A 21,060-nucleotide genomic window follows, 5' to 3' on the forward strand; every position below is an offset into this window, starting at 1 on the left:
TCTCAACCTTTTCTTATAAGGTATGCTCCCCAATCCAGGCAACATCCTTGTAAATCTCCTCTGCACCCTTTCTATAGTTTCCACATCCTTCCTGTAGTGAGGTGACCAGAACTGGGCACAGTACTCCAAGTGGGGTCTGACTAGGATCCTATATGGTTGATGAAGGCCAATGCACCGTATGCCTTCTTGACCACAGAGTCAACCTGCGCAGCAGTTTTGAGTGTCCTATGGACTCGGACCCCAAGATTCCTCTGATCCTCCACACTGCCAAGTGTCTTACCATTAATACTATATTCTGCCAACATATTTGACCTACCAAAATGAACCATTTCATACTTATCTGGGTCGAACTCCTTCTGCCACTTCTCAGCCCAGTTTTGCATCCTATCAATGTCCCACTGTAACCTCTGACAATCCTCCACACTATCCACAACACCCCCAACCTTTGTGTCATCAGCAAGTTTATTGTGATAATTGTTTATTGGCCAGAATTCAATTTTTGATCTAATACATGTTAATCCTTACCAAATTATAACGGTATTTCATCTTCAGACATCATTTCTTATTCCTTCTGGTACATTGTAGTGATGAATTTTCAAATTACCATTTGAGTCCTTTTTTAACTGTATCTCTTTTGTTACCCCTGTGGAAACTAATTCCTCACTATCACCACAAAGTTACAGGTTCTTTCATATCCATTTTTATCTGCACAATTTGGTTGCAATGGTGCTTTAATTTGTAGTTAGAAGTTACACAATACAATTCAGTTTTACCTCAGATAAATGACTGGCTTATAAATTATTGCCTCTATCCCCTCAAATTCTCAGTTTTATGTGAAATCCAGATTTTCAGCAGGCTTTACCTTTTTTCCCCCCATTGTAGACATCTTTAAGTGGTACCTTAAGAAGGCAGCATCTATCATTAAAGATCTTCACAATCCAAGACAACCCCTCTTAGCTTTACTTGAGGTAGAGGAGCCTGAAGTCCTTACGTGTTAGAACAGCTTCTTCCCTTCCGCCATCAGATTTCTGAAGGGTCCATAAATGCTACCTCATTTTTGTCTATTGCTTTATTTATTTATTTTTGTAACTTAAGGTATTTTTTATGTCTTGGACTGTACTGCTGCTGCAAAACAACAAATTTCAGTGATAATAAACCTGATGCTGATTCCTTGGCTGTCACAAATAATGCCAAATATTTATCATTTAGTAACATTGCTCTTGTAATAACTATATTTACTTTTTGCGGAACACACGAGGAATGTTTAAAGGTAGAACAGAAAGCTTTTCAAAGTTCCTATGCCACATAAAAATGCTGCAACATTTTACTGAAATGAGCAGTAGATGATTGTTACTTCCTTTGCATCAGCAGCTCAAAGGGACACATAGCTTGACAGCATAATACATCCTTTGGTCTACTGTGTCAATGGTGACCATTGTGTATCTATACCAATGCCACCTGCCTACATTACTTTCATTAGCACTTTATGCCGTGCTCATGTAAGTACATGCCTAGAAGCATCTTAAATGTTGTTACTGTTCCTGCTTCCACCACCTCCTCTGGCAACTCATTTCATTCCTTGTGTGAAAAATTCACCCCTCGGATCCCCTTTAAACCACTTCCCTCTCACCTTAAACCCATTCTCTCTAATTTTAGCCATCACCACCATGGGAAACAGGTTCTGGCTATCTAAGATTGGCCTATTTGGCTTATAGCTGTCAGCAATTATCTACTTAAACAGGATGAGAAACTGATAGCCAGTGGCTCCAGAAAGTCTGAGGAAGATTTGGATTTCCATGAAAGTGCAGCTAAGCACAGAAATCTGAAATGCTTTGAAGGTCACAATGAGCCCAGGGAAAACAGGCACAGGGAGAGCAACCCATTTGCTTGAGTCATTGACTCTGTGTAGAAAAGCAAGAATGGGTAAATGCTTTACTAATTTGTTTACAAAAAAGCTTTTTCACAAGATCACAAATACCATTCCATTGGGAAGGTAAATAGTGTGTGTTGAATCTTTAAAATTCTCTACCCTGGGAGACTATGGAGGTTCAATCATTAATTGCATTCCACGCTGACATCAAAAAAAATCTAGCGAGTAGAGGAGTCAAGAAATATGAGACAATGGCAAGAGACAAAAGATTAATCATGATGTTATTTAATGGAGGAGCAATTTTGAAGGGACAAATTCTTATTTCTTATGTTATTCTGGTGTGACTGCATTGAGAAGGTTGTTTCACAGATATAGTCACACTATAAAATCATGACGATCAACTAATATCTCAGATTTCTTCATCCGTGGGTACTTCCTATTCCACCATCATCAAGTCATTTCTAAAGGACTAGTGAATTTCTAGCATTTCCTACCTTCCATTATGTGTAGTTCCTTTTATATTTTATTGTCATTTTGAGTGTTGTAGTTTTGAATTAACAACCACTTAATATATTACAATTTAAGCTTTTTCAATTAGATTCATGATGTGTAGAAAATGGAAAGTACCAGTGTATTTTCCCCCGTGGAACTATTCCAGAGTCTCATGCGATCATCTGTCCCAATAGTTAAAAGATGTAGTCCGTCACTAGTAAAGCACAGGCCATTAACACGTCCATTGTGAGCAGTGTTTGCTGTCAAAGAAGAAATTATTAATGAAAACTTGTTATTAATATTACACCAATATTTGGTAACTGAAATTGCAAGAAAATCAGTACTACATCACAAAGAGACTAATGAAGATCGACAACGGAATCTTTAATCCATTTTTTTTCAGTGTTTCAATAATGTTCCCACTTTGTTTTGATTTCCTGCATTTGCAATAGTTTTTAATTATTTAATTTAAAAGGCCTGTGATTACCATCACCTTGTGAATTAGATAATTGCAACTTGGGAGGCAGTAAAATTGCTGCAACTGGCAGAAGCAACGAAGGAATAAAATGGAGGCGATTTATTGCAACTGTTCTCCAGTTACTACTGGTGAGAAGTCCGTGTTCTGCTGTTATATTGACAGAGTCTGAATTGGAAATATGAAATATAGCAGTATGGAATAGCCTTTATTTACGAGAAACTTTACATCAACAAGAGTCACTCATTACTGGAAAGGAAGGGTGCAAAAATTTAATCAACTGCACAGAAGTAACAGAATAAATCATTTGTCTGTGCTCTAGACTAAACTTGCAAGGGAAAGAGAATTACACGAGTTTGCATTAAAATGGTTAACATAACTTATGAAGGAAAACTTTCCAAACTAATTACCTGATTCTGAAGAAGATTTAGCAATTTCACCATTGTGCTGATCAAGCACAATTAAACTCCCAGAAGCATTCCGTACATCCCAGATTCTAACTTTGCTATCAGCACTAAGAGAAAGGTAATTTGAAAGAAACTTTAGAAAAGGACATCAACAACCACTATGAAATAATGAAATAATTTTACTGACAAATAATGCAGTCAACATCTCTTGAATCTTTCTTTCAAGAACTTCAATATGTGTCAAGTATAAGCAGATGTATGTTCAAGATTTAAGACTGCTTAACATCATTTCTAAACCACTCATTTAAAGGAGAACAAGATAATAATTATTCCATACCTGATGCAGCATATAAAAACACACTAAGATAAAAAAAATTAAAAAAACTCAATAAACATAAATACATAAGATAGCTTAGAAACAAAAATTGGTTTTATGAACATAAAGTGATGCTAGGTACAGGAGTGCCTGTAGATATAGGGACTCTGACAGGCAATGATAAGGTAGTGCTGGTGGGATGTGAGGTGTGGTGGGGTGGGTTGGTATTGATCAGCCTTACTGCTTCGGGAAAGGATCTGTTTTTGAGTCTGTGGTCCTGGCATGGATACTACGTAGTCTCCTCCCTGATAGAAGTGAGACAAACAGTCCATGAGAAGGGTGGTTGGGATCCTCCGTGATATTGATGGCCTTTTATCTGCGTCTTTCTGTATCTACCGTATGTCCTTGATGGCTAGTAAGCTAGTGTTGGTGATGTGTTCAGCAGTTGGACTACCTCTCATAAAGCCTTCCTGACCACATCAGAGCAGCCATAATCAGGGAGTAGAAGCAGAGCCACTTGATCAGACTTTCCAAAGTTTGGGTGTGGGGTGGCACAGTAAGCGTTCTTGATGGTGGTATAACAGTGGTCAAGTGTGTTGTCATCTCTGGTTCCACAAGTGCTATGTTGGTGGTAGTTGTGCAGAAACTTCTTCAAGCTGGCCATGTTGAACTTTTCCGAAATGATAGGGAAGACATCAGGGTGTGCAGTTTTGTAGCTGGTGATTACATTGCTCAATTCCTCCAGGGCCTGCCTGACGTTAGCCTGAGGTGGAATGTACATCGCTACCAGGATGATGGCGGAAAATTCCCATGGTGGATAAAATGGGTGGCATTTGACTGCCAGATGTTCTAGGTCGGGTGACTAGGACTGAGACAGATCCAACACGTTTGTGTGCCATGATGAGTTAATCATAAAGTATACTCCACCTCCTCTGCCTTTAAAAGACTGAGCTGTACTGTCTTTTCGGAGAATGGTAAAGCCATCAAGTTGCAGTGCTGCCCCGGAGGGTGTGAGCCATGTTTCCACGAAGCAAAGTACATAGCAGTACCTGATGTCCCTCAGGTACAGCAATCTTGCTCTGAGGTCTTCAATTTTATTTTCCAGAGACTGTACATTCACCAGCAGGATAGTCGCCACTTAGTGACACCATCTTGAACACACAGTAAGATTATTATACTTATTTAATTCATCTTAAATTTAATTAATACGTAATTGTGCCAGAACAAATAGTGAAATAGTTTGGCAGAAAGATGTTATTAAACCTACAAACAAAGTAAGGCATTGAAAGGTTGAACAAGGTGGGTTTAATGTTCTCAGTTGTGTGTATTTCAATACAAGGAGTTTTGTAGGACATCAGGGCATGGCTCAGCACATGGAAATATGACATTGCACTCATTACTGACACAGTTACAGGAGGAGCAAGACTGGCAGCTCAATGTTATGGGGTTCTGTTGTTTAACATGTAATATAGATGGAGGGATTTAAGGGGGGTGTGGATATGAAGGGTCATGGAAAATGTCATGGCAGTGTTTAGAGAGGTCAAACTGAAGAGTTCATCCACCGAAGCTAAAAGGGTGGAAATGAGGAATAAGAAAGGGATGAACACTTTAACGGGATTTAATTGTAAACCACTTAATAGTCCACGAGATAGAGAGATCGCAGACTGTTGCAAGAAACCTAAGGTTGTAATAACAGATGATTTACTTTTCCACTTATTGACAGATATTCCCATACTTTAAAAGGGTTGGATGGGATGAGTTTGTCATGTGTTCAGGAAATTTTCCTTAATCAATATAAAGAGGTCCCAACTAGAGGGAGTACGATACTAGATTTCCTTTTAGGAAATGAGGCAGGACAAGTAACAGAAGTTAGTGTAGGGGAATACTTTCCATCTAGTGACCATAATGCCATTAGTTTTAATATAATTATAGAAAAGGATACCTCTCATCCTCAGGTTGGGAGTCTAAAATGGAAAAAGGCCAGTCTTGATGGTATCAAGAAGCATCTGGCAAGTGTAGATTGGGACAGGTTGTTTTCTGGGAAAGTTGTACTTGGTTAGTGGGAGGCCTTCATAAGTGAAATTTTGAGAATACATAGTCTGTACTTATAGAAAATCTTGGTTTTCAAGAGACATTGAGGCCTTGGTTTAAAAAAAATGAGATGCATAGCAGGTATAGGCAGGAAGGAGCAAATGTGATATTTGAGGAGTATAAAAAATGCAAGAGAACACTAAAGGAAATCAAGAGGGCTAAAAGGAGGCATTAGGTTGCTCTAGCACAGTAATCCCCGACCACTGGATTGGTACCAGCCTAGTAGCACATGTTTTACGGCCTGGTACTGGTCTGTGGCCCAGTGGTCCCCAACGGCATTTTTTTTTAGCAGGCTTTCCTATTTTTATGAAGCTGAGTTGCTAGCTCGACGCTCAACCCAGCATGGGTGGAAAGTGTGCAAGTGAGAAGGAACTTTTCCCTTTATTGTAAAGAAGGTTGACAGGCAACTTGATAGAGTTGTATCAGCTGATGAGAGGCTTAGACAGAGTGGACAACCAGTGCTTTTTCCCCAAGGTAGCAATGGCTAATACTAAGCACATACTTTCAATGTAATTGGAGGAAAGATTAGGGGGGGATTCAGAGGTAAGGTATTTCTTTTACACAAAAAGCTCTGGGTGGCTGACACACATTGCAGGGGAAATCCATCCCACAATGTGAGAGAGTAAAAATCTTTGCGCTATGACTCTGTCGCAATGTACAGGCATGTGAATTTATTAAGTCTGCAAACACGAGGAAATCTGCAGATGCTGGAAATTCAAGCAACACACACAAAATGCTGGTGGAACACAGCAGGCCAGGCAGCATCTACAGGAAGAAATACAGTTGACATTTCGGGCCGAGACCCTTCGTCAGGACTAACTGAAAGAAAAGATAGTAAGAGATTTGAAAGTGGGGGCGAGGGGGCTATCTGAAATGATAGGAGAAGACAGGAGGGGGAGGGGTGAAGCTGAGAGCTGGAAAGGTGATTGGCGAAAGTGATACAGAGCTGGAGAAGGGAAAGGATCATGGGACGGGAGGCCTAGGGAGAAAGAAAGGGGGAGGGGTACACCAGAGAGAGATGGAGAACAGGCAAGGAGTGATTGTGAGAGGGACAGAGAGAGAAAAAAAAGGGAGGGGGAAGATAAATAAATAGATAGATAAATAAATAAGGGATGGGATAAGAAGAGGAGGAGGGGCATTAACGGAAGTTAGAGAAATCAATATTCATGCCATCAGGCTGGAGGCTACCCAGACGGAATATAGGGTGTTGTTCCTCCAACCTGTGTGTGGCTTCATCTTGACAGTAGAGGAGGCCATGGATAGACATATCAGAATGGGAATAGGACGTGGAATTAAAACGTGTGGCCACTGGGAGAGCCTGCTTTCTCAGGCAGACAGAGCGTAGGTGTTCAGCGAAACGGTCGTCCTTCCAGGTGAGGCGACACTTCACCTGTGAGTCAGCTGGTATGAAATACTGCATCCAGTGCTCCCGGTGTGGCCTTCTATATATTGGTGAGACCCAACGCAGACTGCGAGACCGTTTTACAGAACATCTACGCTCTGTCCGCCAGAGAAAGCAGGATCTCCCAGTGGCCACACATTTTAATTCCACGTCCCATTCCCATTCTGATATGTCTATCCATAGCCTCCTCTACTGTCAAGATGAAGCCACACACAGGTTGGAGGAACAACACTTTATATCCCGTCTGGTAGCCTCCAACCTGATGGCATGAATATTGATTTCTCTAACTTCCGCTAATGCCCCTCTCCCCTTCTTACCCCATCCCTTATTTATTTATTTATTTATTTATTATTTCTCCCCCTTTTTTTCTCTCTCTCTGCCCCTCTCACAATCACTCCTTGCCTGTTCTCCATCTCTCTCTGGTGTTCCCCTCTCCCTTTCTTTCTCCCTAGGCCTCCCGTCCCATGATCCTCTCCCTTCTCCAGCTGTGTATCCCTTTTGCCAATAAACTTTCCAGCTCTTAGCTTCATCTCACCCCCTCCTGTCTTCTCCTATCATTTTGGATTTCCCCCTCCCCCCACTTTCAAATCTCTATCTTTTCTTTCAGTTAGTCCTGACGAAGGGTCTCAGCCCAAAACGTCGACTATATTTCTTCCTATAGATGCTGCCTGGCCTGCTGTGTTCCACCAGCATTTTGTGTGTGTTGCTTGAATTTATAAGTCTAACAGCTTGTAGACAGCAGCTGTCCCATAGCCTGTTGGTCCTGGCTTTAATGCTGCAGTACTCTTTGCCAGATGGAAGCAGCTGAAACAGTTTATGCTTGGGGTGACTGGTGTCCCCGATGATTTTCCAGGCCTTTTTACACACCAACAAAGATAGGCACAACGTTGTGGGCTGAAGGGCCTTTATTAAGCAACACTGCTCTATGTTCTGCTCTGATATGATATGACTAAATGAGTAAACATGGCAGTTGGAGGAAGATTATTCTTTGCCAGTGTTGTGTAGCTATTAAAAGGGCAGTGACAGAGTGGAAAAATAACTGAGTTTGAATCACATTTCTACCTGTTCATCCATTTGTGATGCTCAGTTTTCCCTTCCCCACCGGTACAGTCTGACATGCTCAGAATGTCCCACAGTACTGCTTCAGCTATCAAATACTTTTGGTTCTCCAGAAGTTGTAACAGATAACGAATTTTCTTAAACTTTGTATAAATCTTGTACGTTATTTTCTTTTCTTAGGGAGATCCTAAGTTGAATCCATATTCACGATAAGTGCAGCAATCTCAGCTGGAAGTTTTATCATAACTGGCCTCAGCTCTCTTGCTTAAGAAACACAGACAAAATAAAAATGGTTAGTCATCATACAAGGAGACATCATCAGTGCCCTGTTAATTTGTGGAGTGCCCTCTGAATGCTTGGCCTTTAAATATTTATCAATCCACTGGCTGGTCGTCATTATGGAAACATTTGTGATGTAGGGAGGGAGTCTCATCGCAGATATAACATTGGCCAGTTGGGGAGAAAACTATCCAAAAGGATCCATGAATATCAGCTGGTTGTAAAGTGAAATGACCAACTCTTCCTAGTCTCCACCCACTAAGGTTGAGAGGGGCACAAATTCAACTGGGCATCAGTTAAAGTCACAGCGCAAGGCAACACGCAGAATGCAAGAGTATTCCTTGAAGTGTGGTTTTCCAGGAACAATTCTGTAAACAGATATGTACATCTTGATCCTATTTATAAGCCAATGAGGGCAAAATCCCAGGCTGCAATGCAAAGAGTTCGCCACACAACCAATCAGCAATGAGACTCTTTCCCTGTATCACAGTTGAGTTTCCGTAATGACAACCAAGCAGCTGATTGATAAGCATATAAAGGCCATGCATTCGGAGAATACTTCACAAAATAACAGTGCATGGTTGATAGCTCCTCGTATGGTGACGAAATGTTTGCAAATGAATTTCCAAGATCGTAAAACAACTCAACCTAACTATCAACCACCGGAGCTACACATTTTCTGAGTTATTTCCAAAAAAATAAGAAATTCTATTTCCTAATTCTCACCATAAACTGTGATGATAGTTGTGAGTATCAACTGATATGAGCAGCTGGTGCTTATCTCAGAAACCATGGTGTACAATGAAGCAGCTTTCTTCTGCTGATCAGAGATCACAGTCTATTGAACAAAGATATTATTTGGTGTTTAGCCTATGTATGACTTTATAAGCAGTAATTTTGACTTTGCATGGTAGTGAATCAGAAGCCTGTTTTACATTCTCTTGATTTTGTTTTCATTGACTTCAACAAAACGAAACCCTGGGAGGTGTGTAAGGGCACCCCTATTGATTTACTGCAGCATCAAAGTTATCCCAATTATCACAGAAAAAATAAATGAATAAAGAATGCCATCAGAGAAGCTGGCAAAAGAGATCATTGATAGTACGTTCATAAATTATTATTTTGAAATCATACTAAAAACATTAAGAAGTTTTCCAGGGATAAAAATATACTTAACAAAATAAAAATTACCTTGCTGTTACTAATACATGTTCCTGACGTGGTGACCATTTCACAGACAACACCTCACCTCTATGACCTAAGGGAGAATGGAGGTTTGTTAGTTAGGGAATATCAAATGCTAAAGAGCATATAAAGCACATATATAGAGACATACAGCATAAAAATAGGCCCTTCAGCTCAGAGTCCGCACTAACCATCCGCCTACATTGATACTAGACTCATTGAATTTTTCATTCTTCGTTATGGTCTATCAACTCCACTCCCCCCCCCCAAAAAAAAAAAGTTCTAAAACTCACCTAGACACGACTGGCAATTTACAGTAGATAATTATCCTATCAACCTGGGAGGAAACTAACCCACACAGGCACAAATAGAATGTGCAAACTGTAAATACACAGCACCCAAAGTCAGGATTGAACCCAGGTTTGGAGTGGTAGCAGTTCCACTCACTGCAACTACCCCAGAATGATACTTATTTAGTGAACATCAGCATGGAGAACCAGGCATTCCATGTTGCAGTCTGAAAGTGAGCTAATGGATTTTATTTTTGATTTGGTCATTAGGTGCTTCTTGAATGTTAACAGTAAATTATAATTTAAGCATATTCTTTAGCAGAAACATGGACATCAATCAAAGGGTTTACCTTAAACTTGTGTCCCATTAACATTTGTTTTAATCATGTCAAATGATTGTCTTGGATTAATTTTTAACTGTGGCATTGAACATTTTAGATAAAGGATTATGTTTTAATTTGCACTCTCATTTCATCAGTGTCAGATGCATATAACACTGAATTTGTCCAAATCCCAAAAATCTGTTGTTGAAAATAATTTACTTTTATTATATTTGTTATTATAGTTCGTAAGATACCTCTCAGTTATGTACTTTTACTAGTGTCAGTAAATCTTACAAACAAGCTGCAATACTGAAACTTCCCGATACCACATGCTATTCTGTTGATATGAATAATCCGCAACATTATTTTTTTCTTTCTACAGATGCTCCCTATCATGAGGAGTACTTTATCATTGTGTTTTTGTATATGCCAACAAAATTCAACTTTCAATAATTCTGGATAAAATTAATTTGAAATCAAAGTACAAGTTCTTAGACATGTAGTCCAATACTTACCCTGCAGAATGTGGGTGCAAGATCCAGATTTAAGATCACATAACTGTACTTTAGGATTCTTTGTACCAACTGAAACAAAGAAAACAATCACTTATCAATTATTGTTACACAATACATCAAGTCTGGTTGACTGCCAGTGACTAGTGGTGTTCCGCAGGGTTTGGCATTGGGTCCGCTACTTCTCATGTTATATAATAATCTAAATGACAGACTTGATGGCTTTGTGGATGATGCAAAGACAGATGGAGGGGCAGGCAATGTTGAGGAAGCAGGGTGTCTATGGAAGGACATGGACAGATTAGAAGAAAGGGCAAAGTGTCAGATGGAATACACCATTAAGGAAGTGTATGGTCATGCACTTTGATATAAGGAATAAAGGTGTGGAGTATTTTCTAAACAGGGAGCAAATTCAAAAATCGGAGGTGCAAAGAGACTTAGGAATCCTAGAGAAGGATTCCCTAAAATTTAACTTACAGATCGCGTCAGCAGTAAGGAAGACCAATGCAATACCAGCATTCATTTCAAGACTATTAGAATTTAAAAACAAGGATGTAATACTGAGGCTTTACAGGACATTAGACAGACTACATTTGGAGTACAGGCAGTCCCCGAGTTACGTATGAGTTATGTTCCTGAGTCTGTCTTTAAGTCGGATTTGTACGTAAGTCGGAACGAGTACATTGGTATTATTTAGCATCAGTTCGTCAAACGTTTGTCTCAGTATATAGTATATATTTTACCTTTCTATGCATATAAAACACTTAAGAAATGTATATATTCCAATAAATAAACCACTGCGTTGCTTAGTAATAATTGTAGCTTTCATCAGGGCAGGGCCTTTCACATGCTCCACTATTCTCACTTATCTGATATCCTTTAAAATTGTTCCGATCATTGACCGACTGTAGCCTAACGCTTTTCCAATGACCGATGGCATTTCAGCTCTTTCCAAATGCTTTATTATTTCCACTTTATTTTCAATCGCGATCGCTTCTCGTCAAAGGAACAGAAACACTGCAGGCGGCGGGCCCCGACCTGCGCCGGCTGCCGAGGTCCACTGGGACCTAAGGACCACCGCACTGGGACAGGCTAAATGGGACAAGTGGGGGCTGTGCTGGGTTTGGGTATCTGATCCTCCACAATATTCCACGTGGGAATTTTAACTGGAGGTGGCTGTGGTTTTTTTTTACGAGGTCAAGTTGCGAGCTCAATATCAACCCCGCATGGATGGTACAGGAGTCACTGGATCGACATCAACCTGGCACGGGAATGGTCTGTCACTGGATCGAACTCGGGAACCACAGCGCTGATCTTCTCACTGCTCCACCAGCCAACTGGAACGGTGGGGGGGGGGGGGGGTAAAAGAAAAGTTTAAGCCAAATACAAAGTTAAACACTCAACACAGTGTTAATGGCAACGACTTAAAATGGCGGACGGCGTTCTCCTTCCTTGGTTCGTAAGTACGAGTAGTCTGTAAGTCGGATGTTTGTAACTCGGGGACTACCTGTATTGTGAATTGTTGTGGGCCCCTTTTTCTAAGAAAGGATATGCTGGCATTGGAGCGGGTCCAGAGCAGCCTATTTACTGGCCCAGGAAAGGAAAAAAAAACTTTCTTTACACAGCACCTTTTAGGGCTTCCTAAAACTCTTTGTATCCAGGAATATACTTTCAAAGTCCTGCTACTGCTGTAATGTTGGAAATGCAATAGCCAGATTCTGCATGGACAAATTCTGCTCTAATTCCATCTATAACTTTGCAGATGATACCTCTGTAGTGGTTTGTGGAACATTAAAACTCGGGTTCTGTAAAATTCCATATTGACTGGTCTGGGATTCCCTAACAACTTAATCTTTGGGGAACACTTGAAAGATCCTTTTATAATTAAGTAAAACTTACTTCACATCAACTGACTGCAACATCCAACAACAAATCATTATACTAACCGGCTATCAGGCAGTGTTTGGTTGCAATTGGTGACATATGATGACAATAGACTGTTTCTTCAAAGGAAAAAACTTCAGCAGGCTATAAAATAAAAGGCGTTTTATTAGCTTCCAACAGTAAATTCCATGAATTCTTTACAAAGGGCATTGTGTGACTATTATAACTTTATATTATATCCAAAATATTATTGTTAATGCAAATAATAATTTGCAATTGTATGTCATTATCTTACAAAATAGTACTGAGAAGTATTTGTAGAAAGACAAATATTTAGGCTATTGTCATGATAACTTTTGTTCAATTTTACCTTTAAATTAAATGGAAGATTTTGTGTTTTTCAAGGAATCTGTGAGAGATCACTTTCATTCCACCATTAAATTGAAAGCAAATTTACTGTCGCCAAACAATTGATACTAGAGCATACAATCATCACAGCGATATTTGATTCTGCGCTTCGCACTCGCTGGAGTAAAAATCAATAGTAAATATAATAAAAAATTAAATTATAAATCATAATAAAAAAAAGAAAAGGGGAAGTAAGGTAGTACAAAAAGAAACCGAGAGACAGGTCCGGATATTTGGAAGGTACAGCCCAGATCAGGGTCAGGATCCATTCAGCGGACTTATCACAGTTGGAAAGAAGCTGTTCTTTCCAAAATTCTAGACTATCCTAAAAAAACCTTTTAGACTATTGACAAATATTAAATAAATATTGCATTACAGAGTTTGCAGTAATTCCCTGTTTCTCTGTAGAATGTGTTGTTTGCAAACATCTCCAATGTAATCTTGTATTTTTAAATGAATGGCAATTTTTTAATGAACTATTATCACAATAAAATTTTCAAAAAAAAATGTCCAATACAACACAATGTCTTTAAAAATGTCTAACACAATGTCTAGGCACATACTTAGTCACACCATTCAAAATCTTCTCTACTGCTAAAAAAGCTAATTTTGTAAGTGCAGATTTTTATTCCCTCAGATAAAATTCTTTGTTTCACAAAATATGAAATAAACTGGTGTTATTCTTTTCAAGTATGTGATATTTGACATTTTGTGTAAATCCCAAGATCACACTGAAATCCATATCATAGGCTCTGTAAAATTATGAAAGTGTGAGCATTTAACTTCCTGGCTTTCTTTACATTAACTGTTTGTTTTCACTGTTTGAAGGTCCAAGCTGATATGTACTATCATTGGTCAAACAGAAATCTACGCCAGATCGATTTACGGATACTTTTTTTTGAAGTCAGTAATATCTAGCCAGCTGGTGGCATAGTGGCATCAGTGCAGGACTTCGGGGTGAGAGGTCCCGAGTTTGAATCTATCCGGCTCTCTTGCATGCTCTGCATCCGTGCTGGGTTGATTGTTGAGCTATTGACCTCGTAAGAACAAAAACCTGGAGAGGGATGGGCTCTGCCAGGTTTCAGATGCCCAAAACACGCTGTACGATGAGCACAAAAGCTTGTCATGACCCCGATCACCAGGAGTTAAGGGCGCGCGCGCGCACACACACACACACACACACACACACAATAAAATCTGTCATCATTTGTCTGTTTACTGTAAAAACTAGGCTACTCTTGTTTTACAAAACAATATTGCATTCAGATCCTGAATTTCTGTGACGAAAAACACAAAAGAAACACCGAACTCCCTGAACACAAGATAGTCTACAGATGCTGGAAATCCAGAGCAACACACACAAGATGCTGAAATAACTCAGTACGTCAGGCAGCACCTATGGAAATGAATAAATCGTCAATGTTTTGGGCTGAGACCCTTCATCAGAACTGAACTCCCTATATAGACATTTACAAGATTAATACATGGTTCAGCATACCACTCAAATCTTACGGATTTACATCATAAATTGATTTCTCTTTTTTTGATTACTGAAATTAATGCTGGCTCTTAGAGCATTCCAATTATCCCACTTAATTCCTTCCTTGTTCACACTAAATAAAACTTCTACAGATGTACTGTTGGAAGTTTTATGCCTGGTTGCATCATGGTTTCATACAGCAACTTGCATGTTGAAATTGAAGAAGCTGCAGAAAATAATGAACTCTGTCCAATACATCCCAGATATGTCCCTCCCCATTATTGTAGTGTCAATCAGAGGCATTGCCTCAAGAAGGAAACATCCGTCATCAAAAATCCCCACCATCAGAACAATGCCACCTTCTAGCAGGACGTACAAAAGCCTGAGGTCCCACACCACCAGGGTCAAGAACAGCTAATTTCCTTCAACCATTCAGTTCTTGAACCAAGCAGCACAACCCTACAGTTCAGCAAAACTATGACCATTTTAATCACTTAACACTAAAAGGGATTTGTTTTTCTTCTAATTGTTCTTTTTTGTAAAAGTTATGAAAATTCATGTTTATATTTTTCTTGTGAAGCTTCTTTTATGACATATGCCTGTGATGCTGCTGCAGGTAGGTTTTTATTGCACCTGTGTTTACATGTACTTGTCCATGGGTCAACAAACTTAACTTTGATAACTTATTCATTTTTACATGAACATCAACTCCCCACTGATTCTACTGCCATCAACCATCACATTTGAATGTCTGCTTATGTGTTGATCACATCATCAGTCTATACTCAGTGTAACACTGGAGATAAAACAGTGGAACAGCAAATCCAAATGACAGGATAAAGATTCATCACCAAATATTCCTTATCATAGAACACATTAGAGAAACTTGAGTAGAAATTTTGCCTGCAGAGATCAGAGATGAGGAGAATAAAAGATAGTTGTGTATAACGTTTCAATGCAATCATACTTTTCCTGTGCGTAGTTTAATAGTTACAGGAACAGGGGTCTAGGGGCATAAGTGCTACCTGTCTTAATGCTAATGAATAAATTTAACTGAAAAAAATATTTGGAGTTGTTTTGTACTAGATACATTTCTTGTATTTTCTACATTTTATCAGCTATTACCAAGATACAGAAGCTTTCAGTAGGGTCATGTGAAAGGAAATAAGACCTTCCAGGCTCATTCAGAGAATTTTATCTTTATCATCAAACTAAATGTTATTAGCTGACTTGCATAGAGCAAGGGACAAACCTGAGTTCCTCTTAACCTGACTGCCTCAGCACCAGATAGAATATTTATTAACTAAAGATCACTAAAGGGGCATTAGATGTGAAGTTCTCTTTGTGCAGAATTCATTCATTGTGATTGAATCACATAGAATTACTTCTTTTCCTACTCCTTCATTTTTCCTTTGGTACCCTACTGGGATTTAATCTTATCCCTCTCCAATTACTCACAAGTCCATTATATCATTGAAAACACAGCATCAATTCCAAAAATATACTGATAACATCCAGTTCAACCTCACCGTAACAGCTCTTAATCCTTCCTTAACTGGCAGACATTAACATCATGTAAAGTTCACCAAATAAATATTGGGAAAATTAAAGCCAATGACCAGTCCCTGTCACAATCTTTATTCTCAAATTTGTTTTACACAGAATTTCCATAACCTCGTCTGGTTTATGTGATCTTTGTGACATTCTATTGTAAACTTCTTGTGCATCTCTAATTTTAATCAATGTACCATTGACAGTAACACTTATGGCTGCTGAAACCCTAAGTTCTCAAATTCCTCACGTGCTCCCTCTTTCCCTCTGCTTCTTTAAAGGTGCTTTAAAACTAGTTCCTTGACCAAGAATTTGCTCATTTGCCTCTTTAATTCATTCTTATTCTTAATAGAAGTTCAGTAAAATGTTCAATAATGTGAAGGACACTTGGTGAACACAAGTTGTTATTTTTACTGTTTTTATTTTTAATGCTTGAAAATCACTCATCTCTATTTCTAAAATCCTCCCCAGCTTGTTGAATCTCTGACAAAGAACCTCTGGATGCACCATCTCTAAAAGATCTCCTTCCTCACTGGTATCAAGTGACCCCTACTGGTTCTTCTTATGTTGTCAATGTATGTAAACAGGAAAAGAATCAAGCCTGTAATGCTAGAAACCCATAAGCAATCAGAATATTAAAAATTGTATCATATTTAAATTGTATATATTATATTATTCTCAACCAAACAAATGGATAATATACCCAGTTTATGGAAGTAATTGTATTAAGCATAGGGACAGCATGCTCTTTCAACTTGAGAATTATTTTCTATTTATACTTACCAGCAGCCTATTTGTATCCCATATTTTCAAAGTTCTATCGAATGAGCTTGATGTAAACATGCCAGTATCACAAGGATACCACTGAACAGTCTCCACGCTATATTTGTGCACCTGACTATGGGACCTATTAAAATATAATTTACATATCTATTATTATATCAGCAATTACATCCATATTGCAAGTATAGTACAGTACTAATAATTTTTTTTAAAAATCTTACTTGCCCACTGTACAGATTGCCTTGCAAGTATATTGTAGCTCTTTTGTGGCATTCTCCAAATCGTATATTGCAATAACACCATCAGATCCACCAGACAACATGCTAAAAGTATAAGCAAAAATTAATAATAATGAAATGGTGCCAACAACTACAGTGTGCCAGTACTACAACTAGAAAAGCTATGAATAAGCAACCCTATTCCCCTTTCATTAGTTCACTCATCAGGTAACACCACGCAGCAGGCATTTACAGGAAAATAAAGAAATACAATAGAATTTGATGATGGATGCTTTTTTTTAATGGCAAAATCCCTTGTAAATGTGCTCAGTGATGAGGAAGGTTTTGCCTGGGACTTGGCTGTATCCACTATTTTTTTATAGAAAAGACAGAATAACAAGTCATTTAATGAAAATCTATACACGAAGATTTTTCTCTACATTCATTCTCTACACTCATCTACATTTATCATATTTTTCTTCTCATAACCTCATCAACCCCTTCCCTGATCTCGTGCCACCCACCTTCACTAAAGGAAATTTACTGTAGCCAATTTAACTGCAACCAGCATTGAACATGTTCAACCTTGTCCCACTCCAGCAAATTGTAAAAAAAACTTTCAATGTGATAAAACTCTTCCTTCAAATAGGAAGATTGATAATTCTACTCAATTATTTTAATAAACTGTGAAAATCTATACAGTGCCTTGATAAAGCATTCAGCCCCCACAAATATTTTCATATTTTTCTGTCTCATTTTTAAAATTTAAAATATATTGAAATAGGATTTTTGAGCTAATCTCCAAAACATTGTGCATCATGTCAAATCAAAGGAAAAATTCCAAAACCTGTCAATAATTTACTAAAGATTAAAAATCAAAATTGTGAGGCTGAAAACTTAGTCATCCCCTTTGTAACTAATATGCTACCTTTCCTCTGGTGTAATACTGACCATCCAACCAATTTGTTAATGTAGAAGATTGGAGGATCACCTGTTTCCAATGAATTCCTAAGAATAAATAACCTCTCTCTCTGTAGAGTCCAAATTTTCAACAGATCAAACAAAAATGAAAACAGAGCATTCAAGCCAAGTCAGGGAAATGATAATAGAGAAGCACAAATCTGGGGATGGGTACAAGACCATCTCAAGTACACTGTACATATCTCACAGTTTAGTGCAGTCCATCATGAAAAAGTAAAAAATATATAAAACCACAGCCACACTGCTTCGGCCAGACTGCCCCTAATCTTAATCACTGGAGAAGAAAGGCACTTGTAAGAAAGGCTACTGTGACGTCAACAGTCACTTTAAGAGAGCAACAGAAGATGAAATTCATGGCTCTACAATCTCAAAGGCTTTGCACAAAATGGATACTTATGGAGTAATGGCAAGGAAGAAGCCCTGGCTATGCGGAACTTGGCCTCAACATTAAGGGGTCAGCATGGCATAAATCTATTACTGCGCATCAGTCAGGTACAACATTTCTACTATAACATAAGATGGAGGTAGAATCATGCTAGGGGGATGCACTTCAGCAGAAGGGACTCGAAATCTGGTCAGGATTGATGGAAAGATGAATGCTGTTAAATACAGACAGGGCCTGGATAAAAGCCTGCTAGTCTGCCAGAAAACTTAAACTGGGGAGGGCGTTCGTCTTTCATCAGGGCAACAATCCAAAGCACACTGCCACAACAACCATGGAGTGGCTTCATATAAAGAAAATTAATGTTGTTGAGTGGCCCAGTCAGAGTTGTGACCTTCATCCAATCAAACTTCTCTGGCAAGACCTAAAGAATGCTGTCCACCACTGCTCCTCAACTAACCCGGCACAGCTTAAGCAACTTTGCAAGGAGGAATGGGCAAATCTTGCTCCATCACATTGTGCAAAGCTCATAGAGACATCCAAAAATACCACAGGCTGTAATATCTGCAACAGGTGGTTCTACTAAATACTGTGCAAAGGGGGATGAATACTTTGGAACTGGTGACATTGCCGTTTTTGAATCTATTTTTTCATGCTTTCCAATTTTCCCTGTTTTTTCGGCTCTACTCTGAAAAAAGGAACACGTAATTTAGAATAAAAATTATCAGTTAAATTGATCAAGGTGCCTGGTTATGGTAATCATTTATGTGAACAAAGGGTTAGGGACTAAATACTTTTGCAAGGCACTGTACATGTTGGAAACCTGAAACAAAAACAAACAATGCAGATGGAAAAAAATCTTATTAAATCACTATCAACTCTAGGGAGAAGAAACAGTCAATGGTTCTTTTTGAGTTCTTCATGGTCTTTCTACTGTTAAAATTAAAGATTGAGCTTTGATAGTTATTGGTAAATCCACTGAACTTGCTGCTTAAAGAAGTTGTAATAATACAGTAAATATAAATTACATAATAAAGCTAAATTTATGAAGAAAATACACTTGGTAGATAGTTATACTCACTACTTTTGTTCAACCGGATCAATATCAAGGCAATTAATTCCGCTGCTATGGATCCGCTGTACATCCCTGTTGTTGTTTAATTCCAAATTTAGCACTCTGGATAACAAAATAATTTTTTAAAAAGTATAAGTGTTTTTAACAAATTAAATTTAAAAGGTATATCACTGGGCCTCCTGGTCTTGAGGCATTGCACTATTTCCTCATGCCCCCAATCCTAAATCAATGTTTAGAAAATCTGTGTTTCTACATAACAGTAACAAAATGCAATTGTACAACAATTCACCACAACATTTTTTTAAAATGGCGGATTAATAAGTGAAATGCTTTCTTTCTTATTCAAGAGATTTGAAAATGCAGTTGCTTCTCAAATTATAATGTTCTTTTGTCATTCCTCTCTAAAAAAAAAGGGCAACATTCATATTCAACTGATAGAAACATAGAAAACCTATAGCACAATGCAGGCCCTTCGGCCCACAAAGCTGTGCCAAACTTGTCCTTACCTCTAAGCTCCATGTACCTATCCAGGAGTCTCTTAAAAGACTCCATAGCGTCCGCCTCCACCACCGTTGCTGGCAGCCCATTCCACGCACTCACCACTCTCTGCATAAAAAACTTACCCCTGACATCTCCTCTGTACCTACTTCCAAGCACCTTAAAACTGTGCCCTCTCGTGCTAGCCATCTCTGGGAAAAAGCCTCTGACTATCCACACGATCAATGCCTCTCATCACCTTATACACCTCTATCAGGTCACCTCTCATCTTCTGTCACTCAAGGAGAAAAGGCTAAATTCACTCAACCTATTCTCATGAGGCATGCTCCCCAATCCAGGCAACATCCTTGTAAATCTCCTCTGCACCCTTTCTATAGTTTCCACATCCTTACTGTGGTGAGGCGACCAGAACTGCGCACAGTACTCCAAGTGGGGTCTGACCAGGGCCCTATATAGCTGCAACATTACCTCTTGGCTCTTAAACTCAATCCCACGATTGATGAAGGTCAATACACTGTATGTCTTCTTAACCAGAGTAAACCTGAGCAGCAGCTTTGAGTGTCTTATGGATTCGGACCCCAAGATCCCTATGATCCTCCACACTGCCAAGAGTCTTACCATTAATACTATATTCTGCCATCATATTTGACCTAACAAAATGAACCACCTCACACTTATCTGGGTTGAATTCCATCTGCCACTTCTCAGCACAGTTTTGCATCCTATCTATGTCCCACTGTAACCTCTGACAGCTCTCCACACTATCCACACCTCCAACCTTTGTGTCATCAGCAAATTTACTAACCCATCTCTCCACTTCCTCATCTAGGTCATTTATAAAAATCACAAAGAGTAGGAGTGCCAGAACAGATCCCTGAGGCAAACCACTGGTCACCGACCTCCATGCAGAATATGACCCGTCTACAACCATTCTTTGCCTTCTGTGGGCAGGCCAGTTCTGGATCCACAAAGCAAGGTCCCCTTGGATCCCATGCCTCCTTACTTTCTCAATAAGCTTTGCATGGGGTATCTTATCAAATGCCTTGCTGAAATCCATATACACTACATCTACTGCTCTACCATCATCAATGTCACATCC

The 21,060-nt window shown here is 39.0% G+C and overlaps 1 protein-coding gene across 2 annotated transcripts in view; it reads right to left on the reverse strand.

Annotated features, from left to right (window-relative positions):
- ercc8 (excision repair cross-complementation group 8) overlaps window positions 1–21,060 on the reverse strand; it is a 42,341-nt gene that overhangs the window by 19,385 nt on the left and 1,896 nt on the right. For both annotated transcript variants that reach the window (XM_073064495.1, XM_073064496.1), the window contains exons 2-9: window positions 19,470–19,565; window positions 17,029–17,130; window positions 16,808–16,931; window positions 12,648–12,729; window positions 10,705–10,773; window positions 9,583–9,649; window positions 3,248–3,351; window positions 2,498–2,622 (exon numbers count right to left, since the gene is read on the reverse strand). In XM_073064495.1, the coding sequence (XP_072920596.1) occupies window positions 2,498–2,622; window positions 3,248–3,351; window positions 9,583–9,649; window positions 10,705–10,773; window positions 12,648–12,729; window positions 16,808–16,931; window positions 17,029–17,130; window positions 19,470–19,565 (769 nt within the window). The remainder of the gene's footprint in view (window positions 1–2,497; window positions 2,623–3,247; window positions 3,352–9,582; window positions 9,650–10,704; window positions 10,774–12,647; window positions 12,730–16,807; window positions 16,932–17,028; window positions 17,131–19,469; window positions 19,566–21,060) is intronic.

The sequence above is a fragment of the Hemitrygon akajei genome, chromosome 13 (genome assembly GCF_048418815.1).
Source record: "Hemitrygon akajei chromosome 13, sHemAka1.3, whole genome shotgun sequence".
Lineage (NCBI taxonomy): Eukaryota > Metazoa > Chordata > Chondrichthyes > Myliobatiformes > Dasyatidae > Hemitrygon > Hemitrygon akajei.